The sequence below is a fragment of the Mesoplodon bidens genome (assembly GCF_964165515.1).
Source record: "Mesoplodon bidens genome assembly, chromosome: 10".
In the NCBI taxonomy this organism is placed as follows: domain Eukaryota; kingdom Metazoa; phylum Chordata; class Mammalia; order Artiodactyla; family Ziphiidae; genus Mesoplodon; species Mesoplodon bidens.
In genome coordinates, this window is record NC_138172.1 from 33,767,471 (window position 1) to 33,793,672 (window position 26,202).

The 26,202-nt window shown below is 42.7% G+C and overlaps 1 protein-coding gene across 9 annotated transcripts in view; it reads left to right on the forward strand.

Annotated features, from left to right (window-relative positions):
• The window catches only part of ERC2 (ELKS/RAB6-interacting/CAST family member 2), a 963,856-nt gene that overhangs the window by 768,427 nt on the left and 169,227 nt on the right, over positions 1–26,202 (forward strand). For 3 of the 9 annotated variants that reach the window (XR_014016968.1, XM_081247679.1, XM_081247680.1), the window contains exon 17: positions 3,021–3,086. The exons of the other annotated variants lie outside the window; for them this stretch is intronic. Coding sequence is in view for 2 of the 3 variants with exons in the window: in XM_081247679.1 (XP_081103805.1) it covers positions 3,021–3,047 (27 nt within the window). In the remaining variant the exon portion in view is untranslated. The remainder of the gene's footprint in view (positions 1–3,020; positions 3,087–26,202) is intronic. 9 annotated transcript variants of the gene reach the window in all.

Here is a 26,202-nt window from a genome sequence, read left to right on the forward strand (position 1 = left end):
TGGACTAGAGAGGCTTTCTTCCCATCCAGATATTTTGGCAACTCCTGGCATAGCAATCACTCCCAGAGAACACACAAGGGAGCAAACACCAGGCAACATCCAGAAACCCGACTGCAAAGTCGATTTGAAAACAGAAAAACAAGGGAAGGAAACAGACTCTCCCAGGCCTGATAGATACATTTTAAAACTCCCAAGAATTTCTAAATAACTTGGCATGAATTTAGGGATCAAGTGACATTTATCTGTTTCTTATTTTTTGGTCCCCAGATTTACATTTCTGTGCAGTAAGGTTGCTGAGCAAATTAACATTTGCATACAAAGATGCAGGCAGTGCAGGAGTCAAACAGCTGCGAACGTTTGGAAATGCTTGGAGCTCCATCTCTGATTAGCTCCTGCATTTTTGTTTTTTATTCCCCAAGCAGACACTCACTCTGACCCAGATCACTTGGTGATTAGGGTCAATTCATGTTTAAGCTTTGAAGATTAGAGAGACCAGAAATGGCCACCACTTCCCTTTCTATTTTCTTTTAAAAACTTTAAACTTTAGAAACTAAAACCTTGAAAGAAATGCATAATATTCTGAGTTCACTGAAGGAATTTATCCACATTTCTGCCATGTTAAATGTTAGCAAAGTTTATATTGGACTGTCATATTTCTTTATTTTATTCACCAGCATATAAGACGTCGATCTCAACATCTGGCTTTTAATAACCCTCGACATCTGGGAGCTCCTTTTTATTCCTATGGTGGACGAGGCACAGTAGTGATATTGGCAGTGTATATTTTCGAGCTACAACTCCTGTCTGCTTCAATCATAATTAATTACTACTTTTTAATATATTTAATTTGCTAAAAGTGATTTGCATTAGACCACATTTCACTGTTAAGAAAATAGTGGTAGATTTTGGTGGCAATGGCTTTCTTTCCTGTTTCTTTCTTCTTTTTTAAAATTTAAAACATCTATGAATGGATTTGAAACAAACTGAATCTATACATGCTGTTGGGTTTTAAATACAAAATGAAATAAACTGCTCTGCAAGGAGAGTGATTTTATAGCCATTTAGAAGCAGTCAGCAGGGGCTGTGGGCTGCATTTTAGGGAAAACCTTCTATTTTGTTCTGTGACTCTGAGCCTGGAGTTTTCCTGTAGCCATGACTTTGGGGGTCAGGAACCTTATAATGAAGGCTAGGACCTCCATCCAGAGAAATATACTTACACACATACCTACAACATTCTGCATTGAATTACAAGGGGCTGCTAGACCCTTTGAAATCCATTTGTGGATGCCTGAGGGTCCCATGCTGTAGTCTTTCCTTCTTAATTAGCATAAAAAAGACATCAACTTTGCTTTTCTCCAGGAACTGAGAGGAAGTTTAATGAATGTAAAAATCCATATTTCTCAAGTTATGTAGGGAAAAGGGAAGTTTATTGCCAGGAGCAATTACTAGACTGTGTAGTGATAAATAAACACAGGTAAATTTTACATGAGAAGACCCAGCTAAGATGATCAATTGTACCTTATTTTTTGCCAGAATGTTACTATCCAAACTGTCAGTACAAATTCATACTGAGTTGTCCAATTCAGACTCTGTGCAAATCACTTGATTGACTCAAATCAGTGGGGCATTGTTAATTCTTTGTGGGCCACAGATCCTTTTGGCAATCTGGTGAACTCTTTTTATCAGAATAATATTTTTAAATGCACAAAATAAAATTTACAGAAATATAAAGGGAAGAAATTATCTGAAAACTCATTTCAAAGACCACAGATTTCAATTCTTGAGTAGATGAAAATTACCTTGACCTGTCGGCAATATTAGGTTGAACTGTATGAAATTGCTGTTTTTTTAGATCAAAAATGGTCAAAGGTAGACATTTTCATATTATTCAACCTAATATTACAACAACTTAAGCAATAAGGATACATATGATGAGAAAATGTTCCAAGTTATTATTTTTCTTGCTCCAGGTTTTCAAAACAAAAAGCAAATCATGGGAAAACCTGGTTTCGTCAGGGATTTGTTAAAAGACACAGCTCCCAAATTATGTGTGAGACCAGGATATGAACCACTCAGTTTTCTACACTTTGTTTCTATCCTTGCAGTGAACAATGAGAATTCTTGTTCAAAACAGGACCTTGTGTTGGTCCATATACTTCTGTCTTCAAAGATTCAAATTTCCTACCTATCGGCTTCTTCACTAAGCGAGGAAAATGGCCTGAACCATTCTGGAAACATTTTCAACAAGAATTCAGACCAAATAAGTTTCCATTTATCCACAGTTGGACACAATATTAAGTTAAACAAAACTTCCTTTCTACAAGCATTTTACTGAATTGAAAGTGTACTCTCTTTGCTTTGAAACTTATTTGATTGCAGTTGTATAATCATTCCATGCAAATGTATAATCATTCCATGGCGGGCACATCCTCTTTTATGCTGAGAGCAAAATAGAACCTGACAAATCAAGAAGATCAGAGCATGTCTGAGCCTTTGTGAAATAACCAATGTGAATTATCGCATGCTACAGGAGTTGGTTCCACCCAAGTCGATGGAGTTTTTGTTTTTTTTAATTCTTCTTCAGCCTTTATTGATACTTGAAGCTTAAGAGAAATTAAGGGTATTTGGTTACTATAATTACTCCTCTGCTTACTTAAAAGGTTTAATCTACTCCTTAGGCATATGCAGTTCAGATTGCATGCTTTCCAAAAAAATAATCATCTGCTAATGTAGACTAATTTTAATCTTCTAATCCAATCTTGACACAGACTCAGAGCTAGGTGGGTGGAATGTTTTTGTGTACGGGTTGCCATAGATACAAAACTCAGTTATGTATTTGACAAGTCAGTGATGTGGCACTTAAGTTACTGTGGATTTTTTTTCCCTTGCTCTTTAAGATTAAAAAACAAAGTGAAGATCAGTGTGCCTTTGTAGTGCATCACAGTGTAACTAACCTTCTCTTCTTTCATTCCGGTGTTCCCCTCCTCTCCGTGCACCTCCTTACCCTGGGCCGGCCGCAGGATGACGAGGAGGGCATATGGGCATAGCCGGGCCTGTAAACCAAAGTTCCAGTTTTGTTTTGAGGGGTGAGAAACCATCTTTTATATCATTTTTCTTTTAAAAATTGCATTCTAGTGTGGTATGGTATGTGTGCCCAATTGTGTTTGCTGATGTTTGTGAGTGTGCCCTATGTTTGCTTCTGTGTTTTGTGACCACCCCCAAGAGCTCCCTCCTTCCTGCGCCCCCTCCCTGCAACCACATTATTGTGCTGCCTTGTTGGGGCTGGGCTGAGCACAAGTCGAATGTTTCTATGTTATTTAAAATGTAAACTATGCCCTCGTTAGGATTTATCCACACTTTTTAAGGCATGATTGTGGACTCAGAAATTGTCACGATTCTCCAGTCGTGGTTTTCAGCCAACTGTTTGCTTTTACCAGATATGCCAGTGTGGTGTGCCTCTCATGTCCTTCTGGTTGTATCACATGTTCCTCAAGGAATAAGGGAAATAAAACTGTTTATCTTCATGGAGCTGAAACTATCATCTGTAAGAAGCCCACTTAATGGACTGTACTCTCTTCTATGGCAGTTCTGAAGAAAACACAAGGATCAAGGCGTAGTAATGGTGAATGGGTAACTGTAGCTCTTTAAGCGAATTAGAATAGAAATATTAATATTGGCAGGTCTTATGAGTGGTATTATATCTGTTGTTTTTTGACAATTGAGCTTCTGTGGAGTTTTGCATTATGTTTCAGGCATTGAATTTTTCAGAGGGTTTTGCTCTTTTAAAGGCTGATTTTTAGCTATTTAGAACCCACTCTTTATTTCTGGGCTATCTGCATTATAATTGAATAGTGGTGTGTGTAATTGCTATGTGTTATAAAATGGAACACTGAACTCTAGGGACTTTTGCTGCTGGGAATCACACCTCTTCAGGATACTGCAGGCTGTATAACACCAAGTCGCAACACTCTGGAGTTGAACATACGTATGGCGATGTAGAATATGCTGTGGAAGTTGGTGACATTGTATATGCCATTGTGTTCGGAAGAAGAAATGTGGTAGATTGTGTGCCACAGTCAAAAAATACTCAATGTGCCGTTCTTTTTCTGGGACAAATGTGAAATGTCCCAGGTCTGTGATTAGAGAGGCAGTTCTTTGGGATAACTCAACAGGTGTGCCCTTCTCCAAGTCTTGACTTCATATTCCTTAACAGTGGTGCTTCACACGAATTTTAAAACAGTAACTGGTGTGTTTTGCCTGTGGGTGACAGTTTCATTGATGTGTTTCACTGCTCAGTTGAACCTGTTGTAGGTCCCACCAGTGAGTCAGGCTGCTTTCTCTGGTCCTTCAGGGAACACACAGGAGTTTGGTTTTCCTTTACAACATCTTCCCACATAGTAAAAATGTAACACTTCCTGGACCCATTTGCCGCCAGTAGAACCTGCTTCTTGGTCACATCAGACTATCGTCTCTCTTCTCCCCTTCCTGGGTAAAGTGGAAAACAACACTGGAGTTAACTCTTCCAGAAGCAAAGTGCTTCCAAAGGGAAGCTTATCAATATGGGGAGGTAGGGAAACCAGAGAAATTCCTAAGATTCTGTCTGAGAGACTCCCTATCTAGGAAAAACTTTAAGAGAAACATTGCATTTACTCGTACAGAAAGCTAATAAATATGTAAATTGACCTAAAACAACTTTAAGTAAGAAGTAAAGATTTTATAATGTTAAAGAATGACCATGTGAAACCTGCCCACAGTGTGCGTGGAATAGGTAGGCAAAGGAAGGTTCTACGAGTTTGGGGGTTGCCCAGAGAAGTGTAAGTCCTTCTTGGGGCTCTTTTGTGGAGCTGCTTCTGCTATCATAAGTGTTAGGACACTGGGCTGCATTTGCGTCTCCTCCTGAATAATAAAAATTTTTATTGCTCTTTCACAAGATTCTTGACACCCGCCCTGCCATCCCCTTAGATAGGAAGCTTGTCATCTTCAGGGGGGAACTGGTGCCAAGGCCCATAGACAGCCTTGCTTTGCTCAAGGCAAATGGAGACAATGGTGTTAAATCCCCATCCTCCTTATTCTTTCATGAAATTTCCCCAAACGCCATGTACCCCAGAAAACAAATGTCTTCTGAAAATTAGTCAATATATAATCCTGCTTTATATGCTGTAATAAATTTTATAGGCTTCTGAGGAAAACTACTTATCTTTCTTTATGACTCCTTTAAACAAGTTTGCTCAGATATCCTCAGGCTTTTAAAACCATATCTTAAGGATTTAAATAATGAGATACTGGGGGAACCTTCTATTGCTGAACAGCCGTTGCATGTTTTGAGTCGCATTACAATCTTTGGGGCCCAAGGAGACATTAAATTTATAACTAAAGATGGATAATAGTGGCACATTAAAAATTAACTGTTTTGAATATTTTGATTTATGGCCCTTATAAAAGAAACATTACAAGAAGTTATTTTACTAGGCATCGGTAATATGCTTATAATAGCAGCAGAAGGCCCTGACTTGAATCTGGTGTTTTGGTGCTGAAATGAATCATAATTTAGGAAAAGTTGCTCCAAAAATTACAGCAAATTGGAATTAACATAACAACCCTGAAAGCTCCTCCCTTTTTTTGGCACGTCTAGATACTACCCCAGGCATGATTTATTTCTCTCACTGTGATCATTCAAGGGTGGTGTTTTCTGAGAGCAAAGTGGACTGGAAGAAGTTTGCTTTTCTAAAGAGTTTTGACAGCCCCTAGAGCTAGTCGTTCCCCCCATAAACCTTACACCCCAGCCCAGCATTATCAGCATGTGACCTGTGTAGTCCACAGAACCCTGAGCTTGGTTTAATGCTCTACTGTCACTGTCTTAAAACTGTGAATAATTTTTTAACGAGGCACGCGCAGCTCATCTTGCACTGTGCCCCACAAATTATGTAGTCTGTGCTGCTTAGATCCACCATATATTCTGCCTCCAACTCCTCTCCAGTCCCCCTCCCTGTTGGCTCATCCCCACTCCTATTTTTTTTTTTTTTTTTTTTCTTTTTGCGGTACGGGCCTCTCACTGTTGTGGCCTCTCCCGTTGCGGAGCACAGGCTCCGGATGCGCAGGCCCAGCGGCCATGGCTCACGGGCCCAGCCGCTCCGCGGCATATGGGATCCTCCCAGACCGGGGCACGAACCCGTATCCCCTGCATCGGCAGGCGGACTCTCAACCACTGCGCCACCAGGGAGGCCCCCCCACTCCTATTTTTTTATGGCTGGAATTTACCTTTGGCCTACCTTATTTTTCAGGTTTTCTTGCAGAGACCCCATGGGATCATATTTCCAGCAATTTGTTGCCCTCATGGGCATCAGTGAAGTGTGTATTCAACTACTGTCCCCTTGCCTACCCCACCCCCCAGTTTGATTGTGAAAATGTGCTCTTGGAGCCCTTCTGCATTTTCTGTCTTGCTTTGAAAATACAGGAAAAGCAGCTGCTTAATTCTCCGTTACTTTCCTTCGGGAAAATCCACTTGATGTGGCAATCATTTGTGTCAGCAAATAACTCTGCATTTCCACTGAATGAAGGTGCTTTCCTTGGGCCCCCAAGAGGCACTTTGGTTTGTGAATATTCAGTGAGATAGTGAGGGACCTTGCGAGATCTAGAGCCACATCTGCCTTGACATTTGAATGCTTGAGCTTTTACTGTGAACTCTCCTAACTGAGCAGACATAGAACACAAGATCATTTTTGTTTCTTAAACCACTAGAAAGGAATACATCTTTCTACATTGAAAACATATGCAAATGTTTAGGACCTGATTCGTAAAAATACAGATGTGGGCATTAACAAGTTTTGGCACAGGGCCATGTTGCTAGTAGATGCATCCTGTCAAAATGAAGAATTGTCGTTCTATGCCACCAGCACGTGGACAGTGAGTGCGTGTATGAATCAGAGCACGTAGACTTGAGGAAGGGGTTTTTCACACACAGAAACAGTGCTCGAAAGCCCATGGAACTCCCTGGCATGCCTCCTCTCAGGAAGAATGAGGAAGGAGATATTTTATTGTGGCTGGGAAGTTTCTACGTTTCGTGCCTTCTCTTGGCAGAGGCGGTCTGGGCACAAGGCCTGTGCTCAGCCTCCTCAACTGAAGTCTTGATTTCTCCGCAAAGTGGAGGCTTTCTTTTACATCAACTGTACCAGATACCAACTAGTGTTTTTGATTCAATCCACATCTCCTATGACTGAGGGTCTGATACATCTCCTCCTTGTGACATTGGCGCCTAAGAATTTTCCTTCATTCATTCATTTATCCATTCATTCAGTCATTTTTCACTTATTCATCTGTTCTTTCATTAAAAAGTCAAATTCTTGGTTAGGTGCTGAGAAGATAGTGATGCGTAAGATAGACATGGTTGCTACCCTGTTGGTCTTACAATCTGATTTAGGGAAACAGGCCATAAGAATATAAATATATGAATGGAAACCTTATACATTTTGATCATTGCTTTGATGGAAACTGGGAAGATACTGAGATTAACAAGAGGAACCTATTTTAGCAAAGGGCCAAAGGTGGGAAAGAGCTTTATGGGCTGAAGGAGCTTAAAACCATAGCTCTGGGTAGCAAATAAGACAGTAAGATGAAGATGAAGAAGTGGGAAGGGGCCAGATCATGTAGGGCCTTTTAGGCCAAGGTGTAGGGAGTTTGGGTTTTAGCCTAAGAAAAGTGAAAAAAAAAATGAAAAGAAAATTAGAGGATCTTAAGTAGGGGCATGAAATGATTCGATTTATGTTGTAGAACAACCCAGGCTGCTGTGTGGAGGTTGAATTGTCGTGGCAGGAAGAGCAGAAGTAGGGGCTCTTCCATCATTTGTGAAAGAATTAATGGTGCTGACCCAGGGGAGCAGTGGGGGAGATGCAGACAAGTGGATAAGTTGGAGATGAGACTAGGAAGTGAAGTCAGCAGGACTTTGATGAAGAGTTAAGAGAGAGGATTAAATCAAGAACCTCCAGATTTCTACCTTGGGTGTCAATGCTGAGACACGCCATTATTGGAGGCTGAAGGCTGAGTAGGAGTCCTGTTCTGTTCTGTTTTCCCCAGGTGTCCAGTCAGACCGGCCAAGGAAAGGCAGACTTTTGATCCCCTGTTTTCTGTTTGCCTGTATATCAGCAGGGGAATCTTTGGCCTCTCATTGCAGTGACGTGTAGGCTGTCAAGTTTAAAGCATAGCCGGAGTCCAACTTCCAGAGTGTGTGTCTCCTCTGTCTCTCAAAGAAAAGGAGAGAATTGCATATCAATGACTGCAAAGACTGCAAAGAAAAATCAGCAGTCATAGAATAGGGAGACATGTGGGCACAGTGGTCTACAGAAAAACCGAGCTCCCAAAGTTGTAGAAGGATGAAAAGGACTTAGAGGTGAGTTGTAGAAGGATGAAAAGGAGGAAGATGCCATTGGTTCTTGCAGTTTTTCCTAAGATCCTCAGTCATCAAGAATTCTGTCAGTTAAGGCAAACCTTGTGAGATTTTGGCTCCTATCTTAAAATTCCGAGTATATTATTTCCTGCAGAAGAAGCTTTCGATAACCAGTTTTCAGGAGTTAGGGTGAGAAGTAACTAGAAGGAGCTACTAGATGTTTCAGAACCACCATTGACAAGGACTCTGTCTACTTCCAATTGCACAATTAATCCCTGGGCGAAATGAAATGTTTTTGCTTTATCTCTTCCCCCTTTACCTTCTTTTTGTGGCTTCTCTGCTCCTCTGGAAGATATCTATATTTTTATATCTTCTATTCAGGCTTGTAAAGCTGTTCTTCAGAGCTACAGCTTGAATGTCCTACCCCAAGTTCTTTCAATCAATAATTCATTCAAAAAATATTTCTTTATCTCAGTACTGGAGTTGAGGCAGTGAAGAAAGTACAGTTCCTACCCTGGAGGAATTTAGAGTAGTACACAGATTCTTAAGCTGGTGTTCATGAACCCCCAAGGGCCTGCAAACCCCCAGACATGGTTAACAGACTTTGATGTGGGTATGTGCGCATCCCCCAAGGAGAGAGAGTATCTGTGATCCTCAACAGATACTCATAGGGGCCAGTGACTCAGAAAAGATGAAGAACCGCTAATCTATGGGAAGGGTGACAGTGTGGCAGTCTGGCTCATAGTGTGGTCTCTGGATTCAAACCAGTCTGGGTTTGGACTGGGCTGAATCCAGAGACTATTTGGCTGGGCGGCCTTGGGCAAGTGTTGTTCCCTCTCTGCTCTTCCATTTCCTCATTTGGAGAAGGTTATATGCACCTTCCAGGGCTGTGGTGAGGATTAGATGAGATGAGGTGAATGAGATGCCTAGCCATGTCTGGTGCATGGTGAGGCCAGTCCTCATGAGAATATCACTTTTATTATTGCAACTGTGCTCAGAAGAGTGGACTCTGTATGCCAGCTGAAGAAAGTAGTTGATACTGTGGGATGGGTGACTTTGGGGGATAAGAGAAAAGACAGAAGAAAGGAAAATCAAAAGGCGAAATCTGTTTTTATGACCAAAGCTATATGAGCCAGCTACACATTTTCTAGCAGGTCTTAAAGCATCGTTACCCTAAAAACACACCCTGTTTAGTTACTTTAGATTATAATGACACCTAGGTCTAGCAAAGGAAGGTTTGATTGCTGGAGACTCTGGATTAGTCCATGTCTAGCAGAGTGTCTCTTTCAGCTCAAAGAAAAATCAAGTGAATAATATGAAAAGCCAACAAATATTTGATGAACAATTGTGAGCTGATGAATTGAGAGAAAAGGGTGATGATGTCGCAGTCCACCATTTTCTGCTCTCAAGTAGGATGGACTTGGTTGGGGGCAGGGGGAGAAGCTTTTAAGCAGAATCGAGTGCAGCAAATAAGTTCTTGTGGGTTTTTCTGGAGCTTGTAAGGGTTACCTAGCAAAGCAATGTATGTTGGCTTGGATATGACCACACTCTAAGGACCTGAAATCTGGCTGAGAAATCATAAACAAACAGTGGTGATAAATGACTGTGGGCCAGAGGCGGGAGGCGTCTAGCGGAGTGTTGCTGCATTACATTACGTCCTTCCTGTGCCAGGGCTGGCTCACAGGGAGCTCTTCAGCCTCTCCCACCCCTTTGTCATTTGCTGTAGAGTGTGGTGCTGGTCTGGTCTTGTTTAACCTTTTTATTAATGATCTGTAAAGGAGAGAAAAGAGCATGTGGAGGAAGGTCGTAGATGACGCTAATTTGGGATGTGTTGGAAACACTAGGGAGGTCAGAAAAATCACACAAATGGCCCAGAGAAGGTTAGGATCATGAAGGGGAAGTAACAAATCTTGGAGAAGTTCAGATACATCCGGTGAAAATTAATCTGAGACACAGATATCAATGGGTTGGAGGGGTATGGAAACTGAACACTAAAAGAAAAATAATAAGCTGAGTGGACATTGGGAAATCCAGCCATGGGTGAGAACACGGAGAGAGGAACCGATGGCATTTAGCACTGTCTGCGCATTAGCAGGTGCCAGAGAGACGTACATCACCATTTGTGACAATCCTGCCCATAAATTGTCTTATGCTTGGGACATCAAAATGTTACACACCCTCTCTTCCAGAAGATCACCCATAGGTCTCATTCCTAGACTTGTAGACTGAGAGTAGACACCGCTTTGGGCAGCCATCCAGTTGGTGGGCAGTGTTAATAAGCTGGACCAGAATTTTCTTGGTGATTCAGGGGGAGGAACCCCAGTCCCATCTCCTTCCAGTCATCTCTACATCCCCAACAAAATGGAAAACCAGACAACATCCAAAACAAGAGTATATACTTATGGTCACCACTGGGTGTTTCAACCAGAATGACTGAAATATTCCTTTCTGCCATTGAGTCATCAATTGACTAGAAGCCATTGACCACGCCCAGATGGGTCTTAACTCCATCCTCAGGCCTTCGCCATATATGCCTTCCCCGGAGGAACATGATCTCTGAAGGAAGCATGCGGGCCCACTAGGCTATCAGACGATCTCATGAAACAGATACTACAGATCCATTTTGCCTGGGTGGCCACAAGGTCCCTTCCCCATGAACATGTCTGTCAGAGACATTGGGATGGTAATGCATTCCCTCTAGCTTTGTTTTCCAGAAAATATAATGCAAATGCTAAGAATAACATCATAGAGCAACGGAAACTTCTCTCCTGCCAGGCCCTTGTCTAAACTGCCCCCATCTCTCCCATGCAGATCCTGCCCTCACAAACACTAGGCCACACTTGCCTTCCCTGTCACAGACCTGTTCCCATGGTAACAAAATCACTGAGATGCTGAATCTGCATAAGGAGGAGGCCTGCTGTTTCTTTCAGCTTCAGGGAGCTTTTCACAGGCTGAGGATCAGCCTGGCTCATTTGCTACCCCACTGTGTGTCCTAATAAGTCTGGCCCCTCCTGTTATGTCTGTGTCAGTGGTCACAGGTCCTTAGTGCCTCAGTCACTGTGTATATGTGCGGAGTGGTGGAAACAGAGCTCCCAGAAGGGTGTAGAAGAGTTTGTCATCATCTTTTAGAGAAAAGACCATTGCTCCATGAAACCTAGTAAACTCAGAATAAAAAGACAAATATCCATATGTGGCTGAAGACCCCTCTGGCATACATTGTACCTTCATCTTTCAGAGGAAAACGTAGGATGAGGCTCTGAAGCAAAAACTACACAGATCACTTTCTCTGGAAAACCCTGAGCTCCTTACAGCCACTGCTTTATTTTCGCCATTTACTACTTTTATGTTCATTGCAAAAAACAGGAAGTTTAATGAGGAATCAGGAAAAAAGTTCTTAAAGTCCTCATTCAGAGAAAGTACCATTTTAAAGCACATTTTCCCTATCAGATGTGGTCATGTAAATATATAACTGACAGAGACAAATCCGACTTTGCATAGTCTTTGGTGCTAAGTGGTTGGTAGCACCCAGGCTCTGGAGTCACACAGACCCAGTTCAAATACTGGTTCCACCACTCTTTTTTTTTTTTTCTTTCGGTACACGGGCCTCTCACTGTTGTGGCCTCTCCCGCTGCAGAGCACAGGCTCCGGACGCGCAGGCTCAGCGGCCATGGCTCACGGGCCCAGCCGCTCCGCAGCATGTGGGATCCTCCTGGACTGGGGCATGAACCCACGTCCCCTGCATCGGCAGGCAGACTCTCAACCACTGCGCCACCAGGGAAGCCCCGCCACTCTTAAGTGTTGCTTTAAGCCTTTAAAGTAGCCAAGGCTATATGGTGGTTGTTATTTACTCAGTGCCACAGGATTGATTTTCCACATTGACAAATTGAAATCAGTTTATCATTTTGATTTCTGCCCTTCATCAGGCAGTGGGAAGAGCCTCTGCAGGCTGGGGTGGGCATACTACAGCCCTCTGGGGAGCAGGGGGGTAGGGTAGTTATACTGCCCAGTGCATTGGTTCTTGACAGCGGAATGAGGCTTCATTGTTCTGCACTCAGGTGTCAGCCCAGGTAGCCCGATGCCTGTGGCTGCCCTGAGTCAGCATGTGGTGGAATTAGCAGCCCTGCTTATTCCCCAGCATCCATTCTTCTTTCAACCTTGATCTCTGATGTAACTGCATTATGTGAGAGGAGTTTCTGTACAAATCCCTCTACAGAAAACAAAACCAAAAACCCCTCCATGATTAAAAAGGGAGTCTCCCCATTGTCCCTTGCGTGGCATTGGGTTGTGATTAGGTTCTGCTTGTAGGGCTTTTTGCGGCTCTTACTGGTTACGTTTATGGTTTTGTTTATTTTTTATACTTGTATCTCCTGGCACCATGGCACTAGCTTGGGAGCACGAGGAAACCATGTCAGGGGAAATCTTCTGCGCTCCTCTTTCCGAAGGCAGGTGACACTGGGAAATGAAAGAACCCCTGTTTTCTTCTGAGAGAGGGATGGCTTGCCCCACTGACAGCATGTCCACCAGCCGATCAGAAACTTAATTCAGCCTTGGAGGTTGTTCAGTACAATTGTCAGCAGAACGTGGAGATGAGAGAGGGAGAATGAGGAAGTGTTCGGAACCAAAGAGTAATCTTTGTCCGTCCTTGTACAGCAGGCTTGGGACTCGGTGAAATCTGATATGTCAGATAAGGTGGTTACTGCATGTGAGAGTGCAAGCTGAGACACGCCAGATGAATTTTCTCGTTATTATTTTTTTTTAAGTTATGAATGCACTAACATGTTTTCAAGGCCAGACTTGAAGCTGTTTCCACACTTTGTGGGAGAGTGCAAGCACCTGGTTTGAGGCTTGGGACTCCCACCCATCAAGGCCTTCCAGGAGCTTTATGTAACTGGGTGTCTGCCTTTGGCATGCCTCTCACCTTGGGCATGTGGGATGGAACAGGGAAGGACGGGCTCTTTCCATCTGCCCCTGGGATGATCACTGCTTTCCCAAAAATCACGCTGGGGGCAGGGGAGGCTGAAGGGAGGCCTTCAGCCCGACGGCACCATGCCTAGTCCACTCATCACCAGAGACATCTTCAAAGTTCTGAGGGCTGACATTGCCACTTCTCCCACTTCTGTCTCACTCACACAGCTCCCTCACCAGTTTAGAGAAGAGAGACCACGTCTGTCTCTGATTTTCTTCTGATCCCCCATCAGCTCTATGAGGGTAGCAGGCAGGTAGCTGCTCCTTCCCCTGTGGTAATAAGTCCCTAAGGATGTCCATCCGAGCACTGATGGTACTGGATATTAAGAAATACTGTTTTTAAATTATAATAAAATCATTCTGTGTTCAAACAAGTTTGAGTAAAACTGGATTAAACAGAATCAAATAGGTTTCTTCACTGCAGGCATTCTCAGAGCCTTTGATGGGCTAGTGTCCTCAGGTCAGTTGTCACATTCGGAAAGAAACAGAGGTTTGGCTGGGTCTACCATGCTTATTGCTCATGGACCTTTTTCTTCCCAGACCCTCATCTAGAATTATATAGACTCTATCTGGGGAAAATGTATTTTGGGAAGATATTTGGGGAAAGGTTTGCTGCAACTTGCCGTCTCTTTGGGCTTCAGGATGGGCTATTTGCCCTAGCAGGTGGAGCTACCACCATTGTTTGAGATCATTAACTAGGAGCTGGCAGAATCCTGTGCCAAAAAGAAGGAATGAATGGGCCTGAAAAGGAGAAGGCACATACCCCAGCCCCACCATTAAGCTTTTATTTTCCTTACTGTGGTTGAACAGCTATGTTTTATCCAGTATTTACCTGAAACTTGAGGGATATATATGCCCAGTGTGGAATAAGACCTATAAAGGAGAATTTGGGGCCTTTAGCCAAGTTGCCTTCATGATGGAAATGATGCAGGGCTATGATGTCAGCAGAGGTGAGAACCAGCAGTTCCTCTCCTGTGCTGTTTACCACACACTGGCCACTTTCCTAAGTCAAGGCTCATCAGACTTTTTCTGAAATGGACGGATAGTAAACGTTATAGACTTTGTGGGCCAAAAGGCAAAATCAAGAATATTATATAAGTATTTATATAACAAGAAAGAAAGCAAATTTTCACAAGTTTTTCATTAATGAAATTCAAAATATAATGAGTGTAAATTTTGTAATACATGTCTACTAATGAGAAGAATTGGATTCTTTGGAGAGGAATCACATTTCACTTAATTGGTGTTCAACGTTAGTATTCTCTGTCATCAGAATCTTTTGCAGATGTTCATTTGTAAACAATTCTCTGTAATGGTATTTTATGTATTTCATCTTTGAAAATGTCTATCCACACAGATGGATGATACACATGTCACTCAAAAGGCTGTCACGTTCTCACTGCCTCACTGCCATTTGCAGTGGGCTGAGTAGCAGTGCAAAGCCATGAGAGTGCCACACAGCATCTCAGTGGCAGCTACTCAATTGCCATTCCATGCAAAAGCAGTAAAAGACAGCAAGGAAATGAATGGGCATGGTCATATTCCAGTAGAAACCATATTTATGGACACTACAATTTGAATTTCATATAATTTTCATATATCACAGAACATCCTTCTTTTGATATTTTCCTAACTGTTTAAAAAGGTAAACACCATTTTTAGCTTATAGGCCATGCAAAACCAGTGGCAAGCTGCACGTGACCTGGTGGACCATACTTTTCCACCCCCGCCCCCATCCTCAGTGCTTTCACATTGGTCATGCTGTTCAGTCCTCACCTCCCCCTATGCGGTAGGTACTACTGTTATCCTGTTTTCCAGGTGAGGAAACTTTGGCACAGAGCAGGGAAGTTCCTTGCCCAAAGTCACACAGATCAGGAATGTCAGAGCTGGGATTTGAACCCAGGTGTGTCTTATTCCAGAGCTGCTCACCAGGACTCCTGATTCCTGCATTGACTCATATTGCATCCCTAAGGTGACCCTTTCAGATCTCTGCTTTAGCCTTCATACTCCCCACCCTGCCCCCCTCTCATGGGAAAGGGAAGATGGGCCTGTTTTTCTGAGAATCATGATGACAGCCAACAAAGACTTCATCATTTTCCTCTTCTCCACCTCAGGACTTTCCTCTGTAGATCACATGTTCCTTCTCCTCATACCTTATTTCACCTCATCTTCCTCCCCTTGTTCTTTCCTTTTTCATGAATAAAATGTCCAGCCTGCTTGAAGGAGGAGTCCACGGGATGAGAGTGAGAGCTCTGTTTCCAAGGTTTGCCCCTTAATAGCTGTGTAACCTTGGGCACATTATTTAATTGCTCTGAGCCTCGGTGTCCTCATCTAGAAAGTGGGAAAAATGATGTCTTATTTTCCTCCCTCACTGAGTTCTTATGAAGATCAAGTGAGATAAGGATGTGAAATGCTAGCCCAGTACCAGTGCATAGCAAGCACTCAATAAATACTCGCCCTTGTTGTCTTTATTTTCTTCTTTATTTTCTTTATTTACCACTACCTCCTCTGATACCTTCTTCTTTGGTCACCCCTTAGAGTTTGCAGCATCAGTATTTCTGTAATTATCTATCAAGTATCTACTATGTGTTATAAAGACCTAGAAATTTACTTAATGGATGTCTCCTGAATCAGGTTGGGCACTGAGTACCAGTCTGACCATTGAAACTATTTGGCATCAACACCCGTGACCAAAGGAAAATGTGGAACCGGTCTCCCTAGGGCTCTTCATGCTTGAAGCCCCTGCCTGGAATAAGTTGGATATAACTTTCTTAGGGTCAAGCAAATGATCTAGGCAACAAAAACATATGCCTGCAGATTCAAAAGCCCTCAATACACAATTCCAATAAACTAGCACAGTTAATAGCCAGTTGGAATTAGATGCATGCTTGAAACTTTCCAGTCATTACAAGAAATATCACCATAATGTGAAGTCGGGGGAAACTCAGAGGCCAGAAGGCAAGTGAAATTACAAAGAAAATGCTAAAGCTGCCTTTTTCCCTAGATGTTTGTACTCTCTTATCTTGACTGATCCAGAACAGATAAAGGAAATATTGGATACAACTTGTTGAAAAAGGCAATACTGCATCTTCTTTACCTGCAGAAAAGCAAGTACATGCTTGCAGACTCTTGGTGTATTCTTAGAGAGGCTCTTAAGGAAATGTGCAAGCAGGGTATGTTCCAGGAGATTATGAGTCCTTTGTGTTTCATGATTCATGGTTGCCAGCAGCTGGCATCTTTCTGAAATCCCATGAAAAGTGGGCAGAGCTCCTTGTGCAAACTTTTGAGCAGAGGGTTAAGGAGACTTTGTATCTGACTCTTAATCTCGTTGGGAAATTTTAGGGTGAAAAATGTAATTACATCTGATATGCCAACAACCAAGGCCAAAGGAATGCCTCCTGTTTGGAAGGTTCTTTGTTGATGAGATTAAAAACTAAGCTCTTGTGCTCCTGCGTACAAATTATTCAGATTATTTGAAAAGAAATGAAAGAAGACCCTGGGAAAAAAATGCCACAGACCATATTATGTAGGACTTAACCTGTTAATGCTCACCTGTTTAGCAATTAGTTCAACAAATATTTACCAAGTACCTACTATGTGCAGTTCGACAGAAACTACACAAGTAAGGTCCCTGATCTCCTTGAGTCCTTTTACCCAAGTAAGGTATATTCTTTTTTTTTTTTTTTTTTTTTTTTTTTTGCGGTAGGCGGGCCTCTCACTGTTGTGGCCTCTCCCCTTGCGGAGCACAGGCTCCGGACGCGCAGGCTCAGTGGCCATGGCTCACGGGCCTAGCCGCTCTGCGGCATGTGGGATCTTCCCAGACCGGGGCACGAACCCGTGTCCCCTGCATCGGCAGGCGGACTCTCAACCACTGCGCCACCAGGGAAGCCCAAGGTATATTCTTAATTGTCTGTCAGTATAAGATTATAAGAAGAATTCAAGGACTCTGCCATTTATCACAGGGCAACTTCACATTGTATGATCAATATTGCCATCGACTCTGCATATAAATGGGTTAGCCTGGGCAATTCAGTTGGCTGGCATAGAGGACTGTTTGATGTGGCCTGAATACCAGGGCTGGAAGCAGAGAGGGATAACACATAGTAACTAAAGGAAGGATAGGAAAGTGACACATCATTGAAATGTGGGGTTGTAGTCAGTTAACTGACACCAGCAGTCTCATAAGCCTCATAGCCATGAATCCAGGTCATGATGATGAGCAGAATTTGTTCAGAGATGGAAAGCAGCCATTACCAAACATTTAGTTTGTCCACATGAAACGCCACTTCGCCTTCCACCCTAACATGTAGTTCTTAGGTTGTTCCATTTTACACAGAAGAGCTTAAATCACACTGCTAAGGTCAACAGCTAGGAGGTGGAGAGAGCAGGCTGGAACCCCATTCTATCATTCACTACCCCATCCCCTGTTCTTCCTTCAGTAGTGTGTGGCCACCACCAGCCACTATATAGCAAGGGGCTCTTCAGACCCAGTTCCTTAAACCACATACTGAAGTCTGTCCCCATGTGGGTTGAAAGCAGGTTGAGTTCCAAGAATTTATAAGTCAGTATTACCTATCTCTCTGTCTATCTATCTTTCACATGTATATGTATATAATTTATTATAAATTGTATATATTCTGTGTATTATTATATAATACATATTGTATGTTAAACAGCATGTTGGGTGCCCAGGTTAACCCACAAAGCCTGTGTCCTGTTGATAAAATCCCTATGCTTGTGGAGAGAGTTGGAACCTACAAGAAGATAACACCCATAATATAATAGGAAAAACAATAATATTGAATAAAAACTTAATAAGGTATTGGTTAATCTTGGGTCCCGATACTTCAGGAGAAGTGGTTTTGTTTAGAAAGAACAAGAGAAGCCAGTGCCCATCTCTTGAGGTTGTTTTGAGGATTAAATCCATTAAACCACGTAGTGTCTGGGCATGTTGTAAAAGGTATGTAAATGTTAGGTGCATAGGTAAATGGAGACCTTGAAAAGATTCCAAAGGGAATGTCTGAATACTTCTAAAGATTTTAGAGAGGGATGGCCTAAATTATTTCTCCTGCCTGATTTTACTTTGAAACATAGTTTCCAACTAAATTGCAACTTAGGGTTTGTGCAATGGCAAGTGCACCGGCATCCATAAATCTGAGACTACCCACCTCAGCTAAAATCGTAGAGTGGTACAACTGAGCAGCTGCTGGAGCCCCACAGTCAGGCGCCTAACTTCCAGCTTTGCAAGTAGTAAGGGTGACTATCTTGAGCATTTACACTGTGCCAGGTACTTTACTTAGTCCCTTGCTATGTACTAACTCATTGCATCCCTCAAACAAACCCATGAGGTGGGTACTATTATTAGTCTCCTTTTGAAGGTAAGAACACGGGACCCTAGACAGTTTAAGAAAATTGCCCCAGGTTGCAGAACTGGTGAGCAATGGAGCTGGAGATTATATATGGGCATTTTGCCTCTGGAGGTTACACGTTATGTCAGGATTGCTCAGCCTCAACAGCATTGACATTTGGGGCTGAATTCTTTGTCGTGCAACTGTGCATTGTAGAATATTTAACATTTAGCTTCTAGATGTCAGTAGCATTCTAGCACCCTGTTTGTAAGAACCAAAAATGACTCCAGAATTGCAGATGTCCCCTAAGGGCAAAATTGCCCTTGGTTGAGAACCGCTGCCCTACATTCAGATGTGCTCTAAACGCGTGGCTGATGAAAATTCCTGGAACTGACTTAGGGCATTATCAGAGTTTGACCCACAGACTGAAGTAACTTCACAGACTTTATAGCCATGAAGCCATCATCTGCAGTACTTGGAGGAAGCAGAGCTTTCTTATAGAGCAAGGGAAGGGAAATGAATTTTTTGAAAATGTCCTTGTGAGCATTAGGATTGGAAAGAGAAAATGGCATTCAGGATGTGCACAATGGGTAGAAATACAGAAAGATGATGCCTGCATGGTGACACAAGAGAGGGGCAGTGCTGATCTGGAAAGGGACACACACCCGCCACTGAGACATACCACACACTCAGCAAATCTGAGCTCTCTGGGCTCCTGCTAGAGTTCACAGACTTGGTTCAAACCTCAGCTCCACCACTGATGAGCCATGTGACCTTGGACAAGTCATTGAGCCTCATTGCTTCTGCTTCCTCTTCTATCAAATATAGACAATGCTCATTTCCACCTCACTGTGGTGTTAAGAGTTCCTAAAAGCACCTGGCATACTTAGGGAAAGGGCTTAATGATGCTAGTTTGTTGTCTTGGCCACTCTACCTGAAGTTGTCATGTTTACTGGTTATGAGAACAGGATCTGGACTCACACTGCCTGAGTGTCAGTCCAGCTTGGCTATGTGCTGGCTGTGTCTTCTTCACTGAGTAGCTCAGTTTCTGTGAGCCTCAGCTTCATCCTTTCTAATTGCCCTACACCCCAGATTTGATGTGAGGAAGCTGTGAGATGACGCACGTGAAGCCCTCTGCCCAGTGCCAGCATCAGCATTAGCGCCAAGATGGTACTTCCCACCTCAGGATTTGAATTAGTTATTTACGTTGCTATAACAGAGTGCCCATACTGGGTGGCTTTAACAACAGAAATTGATTGTCCCACAGTTATGGAGGCTAGAAGTCAAGGTGTCGGCAGGGTTAGTCCCTTTTGAGGGCTGTGACACAGAATCTGTTCCATGCCTTTTCCGCAGTTTCTATTGGTTTGCTGGAAATCTGCGACATTCCTTGCCTTGTAGATACATCAGGCTGATCTCTGTCTTCATCTTCACGTGGCTTTCTCCTGGAGTGGGTGTGTCTGTGTCTAAATTTCTTCTTTTTATAAGGATGCCAGTCATGTTGAATTAAGGTTGCATGCAGCCACATCTTAACTAGTTATATCTGCAATGACCCTATTTTTAAATAAGGTCAAATTCTGAGGTACTGGGTGTTAGAACTTCAACATATGAATTTGGGGAGGGGGGGGGACACAATTCAACCCATAACAGGATTCTACAAATCTTTTTAAGGTTTCTTCCAGACCCATGAGGGATTATTGAGGTCTGAATAGTTTGGGGCAACCAAATAAATGAACCTCTATCAGCAGGGAAAGAACATTGTTTTAGGAGTCAGGAAATGTGCCACTTGAGGGAAGTGTCTTGACTTGTTTGACTCTTAAAGTGCGTTTACTTGGTTGTGCCTTCTCTGTCATAAGAGGCTAATGATAGTCACCTTCTATACCTTCACTTCCCCCAAAATTATTCTGTGGACTGAAGAAGAGTGTGTCTCTAAAGACACCTTGAAACTCTCAAGGCTCTATCTGGGTGCATTATTACTATTCTCACTATTTATAAGGAATAAAGGGAAATGTTGACTCCCATGTGGGGATTCAGCATCTGTTAACAGGGTCTTGCTTCTCCATCCCAGCTTGCCTCTCCCCATCAAAAACCCAGACCTGCTGCTGAAGTTTTCAAAAGCTCCCTGTGTTGTGAGATTTGAGCAAACTTGATCTTCCAGGTTTGACTTAAATATTGTTTCCATTTTGAAGCCTGTCATGTGGGTGTACCACAAAGAGCGTTGGTTTTCCCCTCACCCCCCAAGCCCTGGGCCACGGTATGTAGGCAGTAACAGAATACCAGGAAGAAAGAGAGAGCCTGAAATGGATCCTCAGGCTCTGGGCCTGTGCAGAGACAAAGCAGGATGTAAGTAAAACCATTACTTCTCCCTCCTGATCAAAGGCGAGATGGTAACCCCACCCCTCCTCCCCACCACCCAGCAAGCAATTAACAGAGCCTGGCGTCTCCTCCGAAATGATGGGGATTCAGCCTGCAGGACCAGCTCTGGCTGATCAGTGATTGAAAGTGAGCGGTATGCCCAGGTTGGAAAATGCTGCATTTACAAGTAGAATACACTATGAAACCCTCCAATGAGGGAGACATACAAACCAACCTTGTTAATGGATTACTCTTTTCATCTGGGTTTGGTACAGATATGAGATCAGAATTTGCCAACAAGACCTAAGAGTAAGAGATTTAATTCACAGGAACAAAGTAGAACAATGCCTCTTGGATCTTATAACCACCCAGAATTTTATTAAATGTGGATTCTGATTTCGCAGGTCTGGATGGAGCCTGAGAGTTTGCATTTCTAACAGGCTCCCAGGTGGGGTTCCCAGATTCAGAGGAGAAGAAAAGCTGGATGCCCAGTTAAATTTGAATCTCCTATATTTTATCTGCCAACCTTACTCTCAGGCGATGTTGCTGCTGCTGGTGTGTGGACCACACTTTGAGTAGCAAGGATGTACATCATCAAAACATAAAACTTTGATGAAAACACGAGGCTGAGTTAGTGGAAGAGCATCTGGTACAATTTAGAAACAAGCCTGTGGCTCACAGGATAGTCACACTAGAAAATGTTGCTCGGTTATTGCCAGAAACAAACCAACAGCAGCAACGAGTGTGCATGCATCTCTAGAAATGGGGTCCCCTGCATTCCCCCGCTTAGAATCTAGGGGCCAGTGTGGTACTCATGTTTGCTTTATGTATTTATTCGCTTAGTCACTTATTTAATGTTGGTGAAGCCAAAGTAAAGTTACTGCTGTAACAGAATAAAAAGAGTAAGAGTAAAAAAGACTTTTTAAGAACAAAAAATTATGCAGTGTTTTATGCTGAGGGCTTTCGGGTGGCATTTTGCCACATTCTGCCTCCCTTCCCAACCTCCCCTTTGAAATGAAAGGGCTGCCTTGACTCTTGCAACTCAGCCCCTGACAGGTGATCTGTGGAGGAGGTGGGGGCCAGGCTTAGGTTTGCTCTGACATTTGACATGCAAACCCAAGGCTCTGTTCCTTTGAAGCTGAGAGAACTGATTCCAGCTCCTTTGAGGCTCCTGGGCCCACCGGAGCAGCCACTTACAGATTGCTGGAGGTTGGCCCTGAAAGGGAGCTTAACAGTCACTTATTCCAGCCCCTGAATTCCACATATGGAGGGACAGAACTTCGGAGCCCCTTTCCCCTTCGCTGGCCAGTCTGGCACACAGCCTGTAAGACCTTTATCCCTTTATCCCAGGCTGCTACATACGGTTAGAATCTGGTTTTTAGGCTCTGTTTTTTAGGGGTTTCTTTTTTGTTTTGTTCTGTTTTAAAGTACTACACTCAGGATTGCCTACATTCCAAATCTTCCTTGCCTATATTTCATAATGGAATCATTTCCCTTCTGTCCATTCATTCTTGGGATTGGGTCGAATCTTGTATATCTGTATACAGTACCATGACATTAGTATGCTTGATTTAATTAATCAGAAGCAGCCACTTTACCTTCCCAAATCGAATCGTTTTGTTTTATTCTTCAAGTATTTATTGAGCACCTACTTTGTGCTAGGTCTATGGAAGGTTACAGTCATCTGAAACTAGAGAACAAATAGCCCTTTCTCGTCCAGCCTGTTTTATGCTTGGCTCTACTGCAGCAATTAATAAGCATGGGCATTGGGGCTGAAGTATTCAGAGATTATTTATTTTAGCACTTTGACAGCCTTTAATTTCTGAAAAAACTTTAAAATAAGATCATTTTCCAAGTCCCATTTGTAGAAGTAATGCATGCCCCCTACTCCTCAGTGGTATGTCCAACCTGGCATATTTCACCCAATTTTTATTTTAGTCTGATTTATTTTAGTCTATGATTGATTCATTATTCAATCAATTCTCATTGTAAAAGATTTAAGCTATATTGAAGGAAACAGCTTGAAACCCAGATGCCCCACTTCCTCTGCTCCCCGACTTCACACTTCTCCTCAGAAGCAGCATGTGCCAGTTATTCATAGATGTGCCCTTCATGTGCACTTACAAAATATATATGCATTTACACATTTCATTGATAACACAAATTGAATCCTATTATACAGATTCTTCTGTGATTTGCATTTTTCACTTAACAATTTGTCTTGGTAAGCCTTCCATTTTTGTACGTGTGAATCTGCCTTATTCTTTTCTAATAGCTATAGTAATATTCCATGGAATTCCCCTGCCAAGTTTTATTTAGCCACTCAGAGTTGATGAATATTTAGATTGTTTGCCATTTGTTGTTATGACAAACAAGATTGCAGTAAACAATTTCGTGTATCTGTCTTCGAACATATAGGCAAGTATTTCTATAGAATAGAGACCCAGCATTGTAAGTTTCTATATCAAATGAATCTGATAAGCTGATGAGAACAGGGTTGGGTGCCAACTGGCAAATACACTTCAACCTGAATCTCAAGTTTCTCAGTCCACACTTTTCAATTTGGATTAATTCAGGATTGCCTAAGAGTCTTCCATGCTTGGACACTGCTGGCTGACATTTTGAAAGTTGGAGTTGAGCTTCATAGATAAAAACCTTAGATCTACATTTTAAAATTCCTTAAAATAGTATGGACTTTATTGAGCAGAAAGTGGAAAAGGAGATGAATAAAGGGAGTTTCCTTGATAAATGGATGCAAAACTCTGTATTGAAAAAAGCATTAGTCTCTCAGGAAAGGAGGTGGGCCATTCTTTTAGAAAATAACTTTTTCATGTTTTTCTTCCCAGCTAAGCCAACTCTACAATAAATAGCCAAAACTAAATACCTAATGAGTGTGCTGTGTTGACGTGGATTTTGTTGCACATTTTAAAGTAAAAATAACAGGGTGTAGTAGGTAGAATTCCAAAGGTGTCTCCCCCAAGACTCCTGTCCCGGGTTATTTAAACACTTATCCAGGCACTGGGTGAAGGGACTTTGCAGATGGAATTAAGGTTATTAATCAGCTGATCTTGAAATAGGGAGGGTATCCTGGATTATCCAGGTGGACCCAATATGATGACATAGGCCCTTAAAAGTGGAAGAGGAAAGCAGAAGAGTCAGAGAGATGCAGTGGAATACGAAAGAGGAATGAGAGGGGAGGCAGAAGGAGAGGTCAGAGAGATTATAAGTATGATGAGAGGCTTTGAAGTTGGAGAAAGGGAGCCATGAGCCAGAGAACGCAGGAGGCCTCTAAAAGCTGCGAATGACTCCTAGCTGACAGCTACCAAGGAAAGTCCTCTGACCACATGGAACTGAATACTGCCAATGACTTGAATGACTCAGAGCCCCAGAAAAGACAGTAGCCCTGCCAATACCTTGATTCTGGTCTTGGGAGACCCACAGCAGAGAGATAATAAATAAATTTTTTAATATGCGAAATATGTGGTAATTTGTCATGACAGCAATAGAAAACTAATACAGAGGTTGAACCAACATCTGTGTGTTGGACATAGCAAAAATGGATACCGATAGCAGGCTGCTGTGTTTCTTACTTCCTTGCATATGAAGCAGGGTAGAGTCCAAAGGGTAGGTCACATTTTCTAAATGCTTACCACGTGATAAATGCTTTGCTGGGTGCTTTATGTGCGTTCCCTACCTTATTCTTACCAATAGCCCTAAAAGAATTGGTGCTTTTATTATCATCTCCATTTTATAAATGAGAGAACTCAGCCTCACAGAGGTTAGGTACATGGGCAGGGATGACATGGCTTATAAATAGCAGGGCTGGGACTCAAACCCATACCTATGGGACATCACAGCCTAGCCTGTATTTCACATGAACACTATATTTCACAATTAAATATGAGGCTAATATGTTTCCATATGCAAAACCACTGATATTTAAACTCTAGCTAAACATTCACATTTAAGAATGCCTTTTGTCACATAAAGCCTACTGACCTTGTTTTAATACCCTTGGAATACTACACCATCAGATGCTGAGCAAGGAGGAAAAAAAATCAAAGTTGGTTGGCCAAGGAAACAGGAGACCCCTGTTCCCCCCACTCCAGGCCCTTCAAGTCAAAGCACAGTGCACACTCTTATATTTCTCTTCAAATCCTTGGAGGTCCCACTTGCTCTAGATTGTGTCAAAGATTGTACACTCTTCCCCACACCAGGCACTCAATTCTAGAGGTGAAAGCTGTGATGGAGACATTTTTATACCTTGAACATAAACATCAGGAACCAAAAGGAGTATCAAGTGGAGCAAATGTGATGCATAACTGACATTTTTTCTAGGGCGGGCCAATGTGCCGATTTGATCTCAGTTGTCTGTACAAAAAGTGTGACTTCAAATTCAGCCAACGGAAAGTCAGAGCATGCAACAGACTCCTCCTTGCCTTTATTCATTCACATATTCAAACATTTAACAAATATGAACCAAGCTTCTGTCATGTGCCAGAGTTTGCATTGGAAGCTGAGGATACAGTGATGAATAAGACAGGTTCTGTGTTCATGGATCTTCCAGCCTAGAGAAGGAAGAATGGATCAGCAAGCAGTTGCAGGCTGGTATAGTCAAGCTGTGATGGACTAAGTACTGGATGCCATGAGAACATGTGGAAGAGATACCAAACTCAGCTTCAGAAACCAAAAATTGGGGTCCTTAAACTGGGACCTACAGGAAAAATAGGAGTTATCCAGGCAAATACGGGGTGGAGGAGAATGTTCCAGACCAAAGGAATGTCATAATGGAGGTCTGATCTGGAAACATACTAAGTCCATAAATATATCTGGAGTATGGAAGGCAAAGAGGCAGACTAGCAAAGGATGAGGCTGAAGGTGTCACTAACGACTGAGGTCAGAAAGGCTTTCTACTGCTTTAGGGAGTTTGAACTTTGTTTCAATGGTTTCCAGGTTCCCTTATAATAAAGAGCTGAGAGAGACATGATCAGATGGGGGTGCTTTAGAACAGCGGTCTCCAACCTTTTTGGCACCAGGGAGCTGTTTCATGGAAGACAGCTTTTCCATGGGCCAGGGGTGGGAGGTGGGAGCGGGGAGGGGATGGCTCAGGCGGTAATGCGAGTGCCGGGGAGCGGCAGATGAAGCTTTACTTGTCAC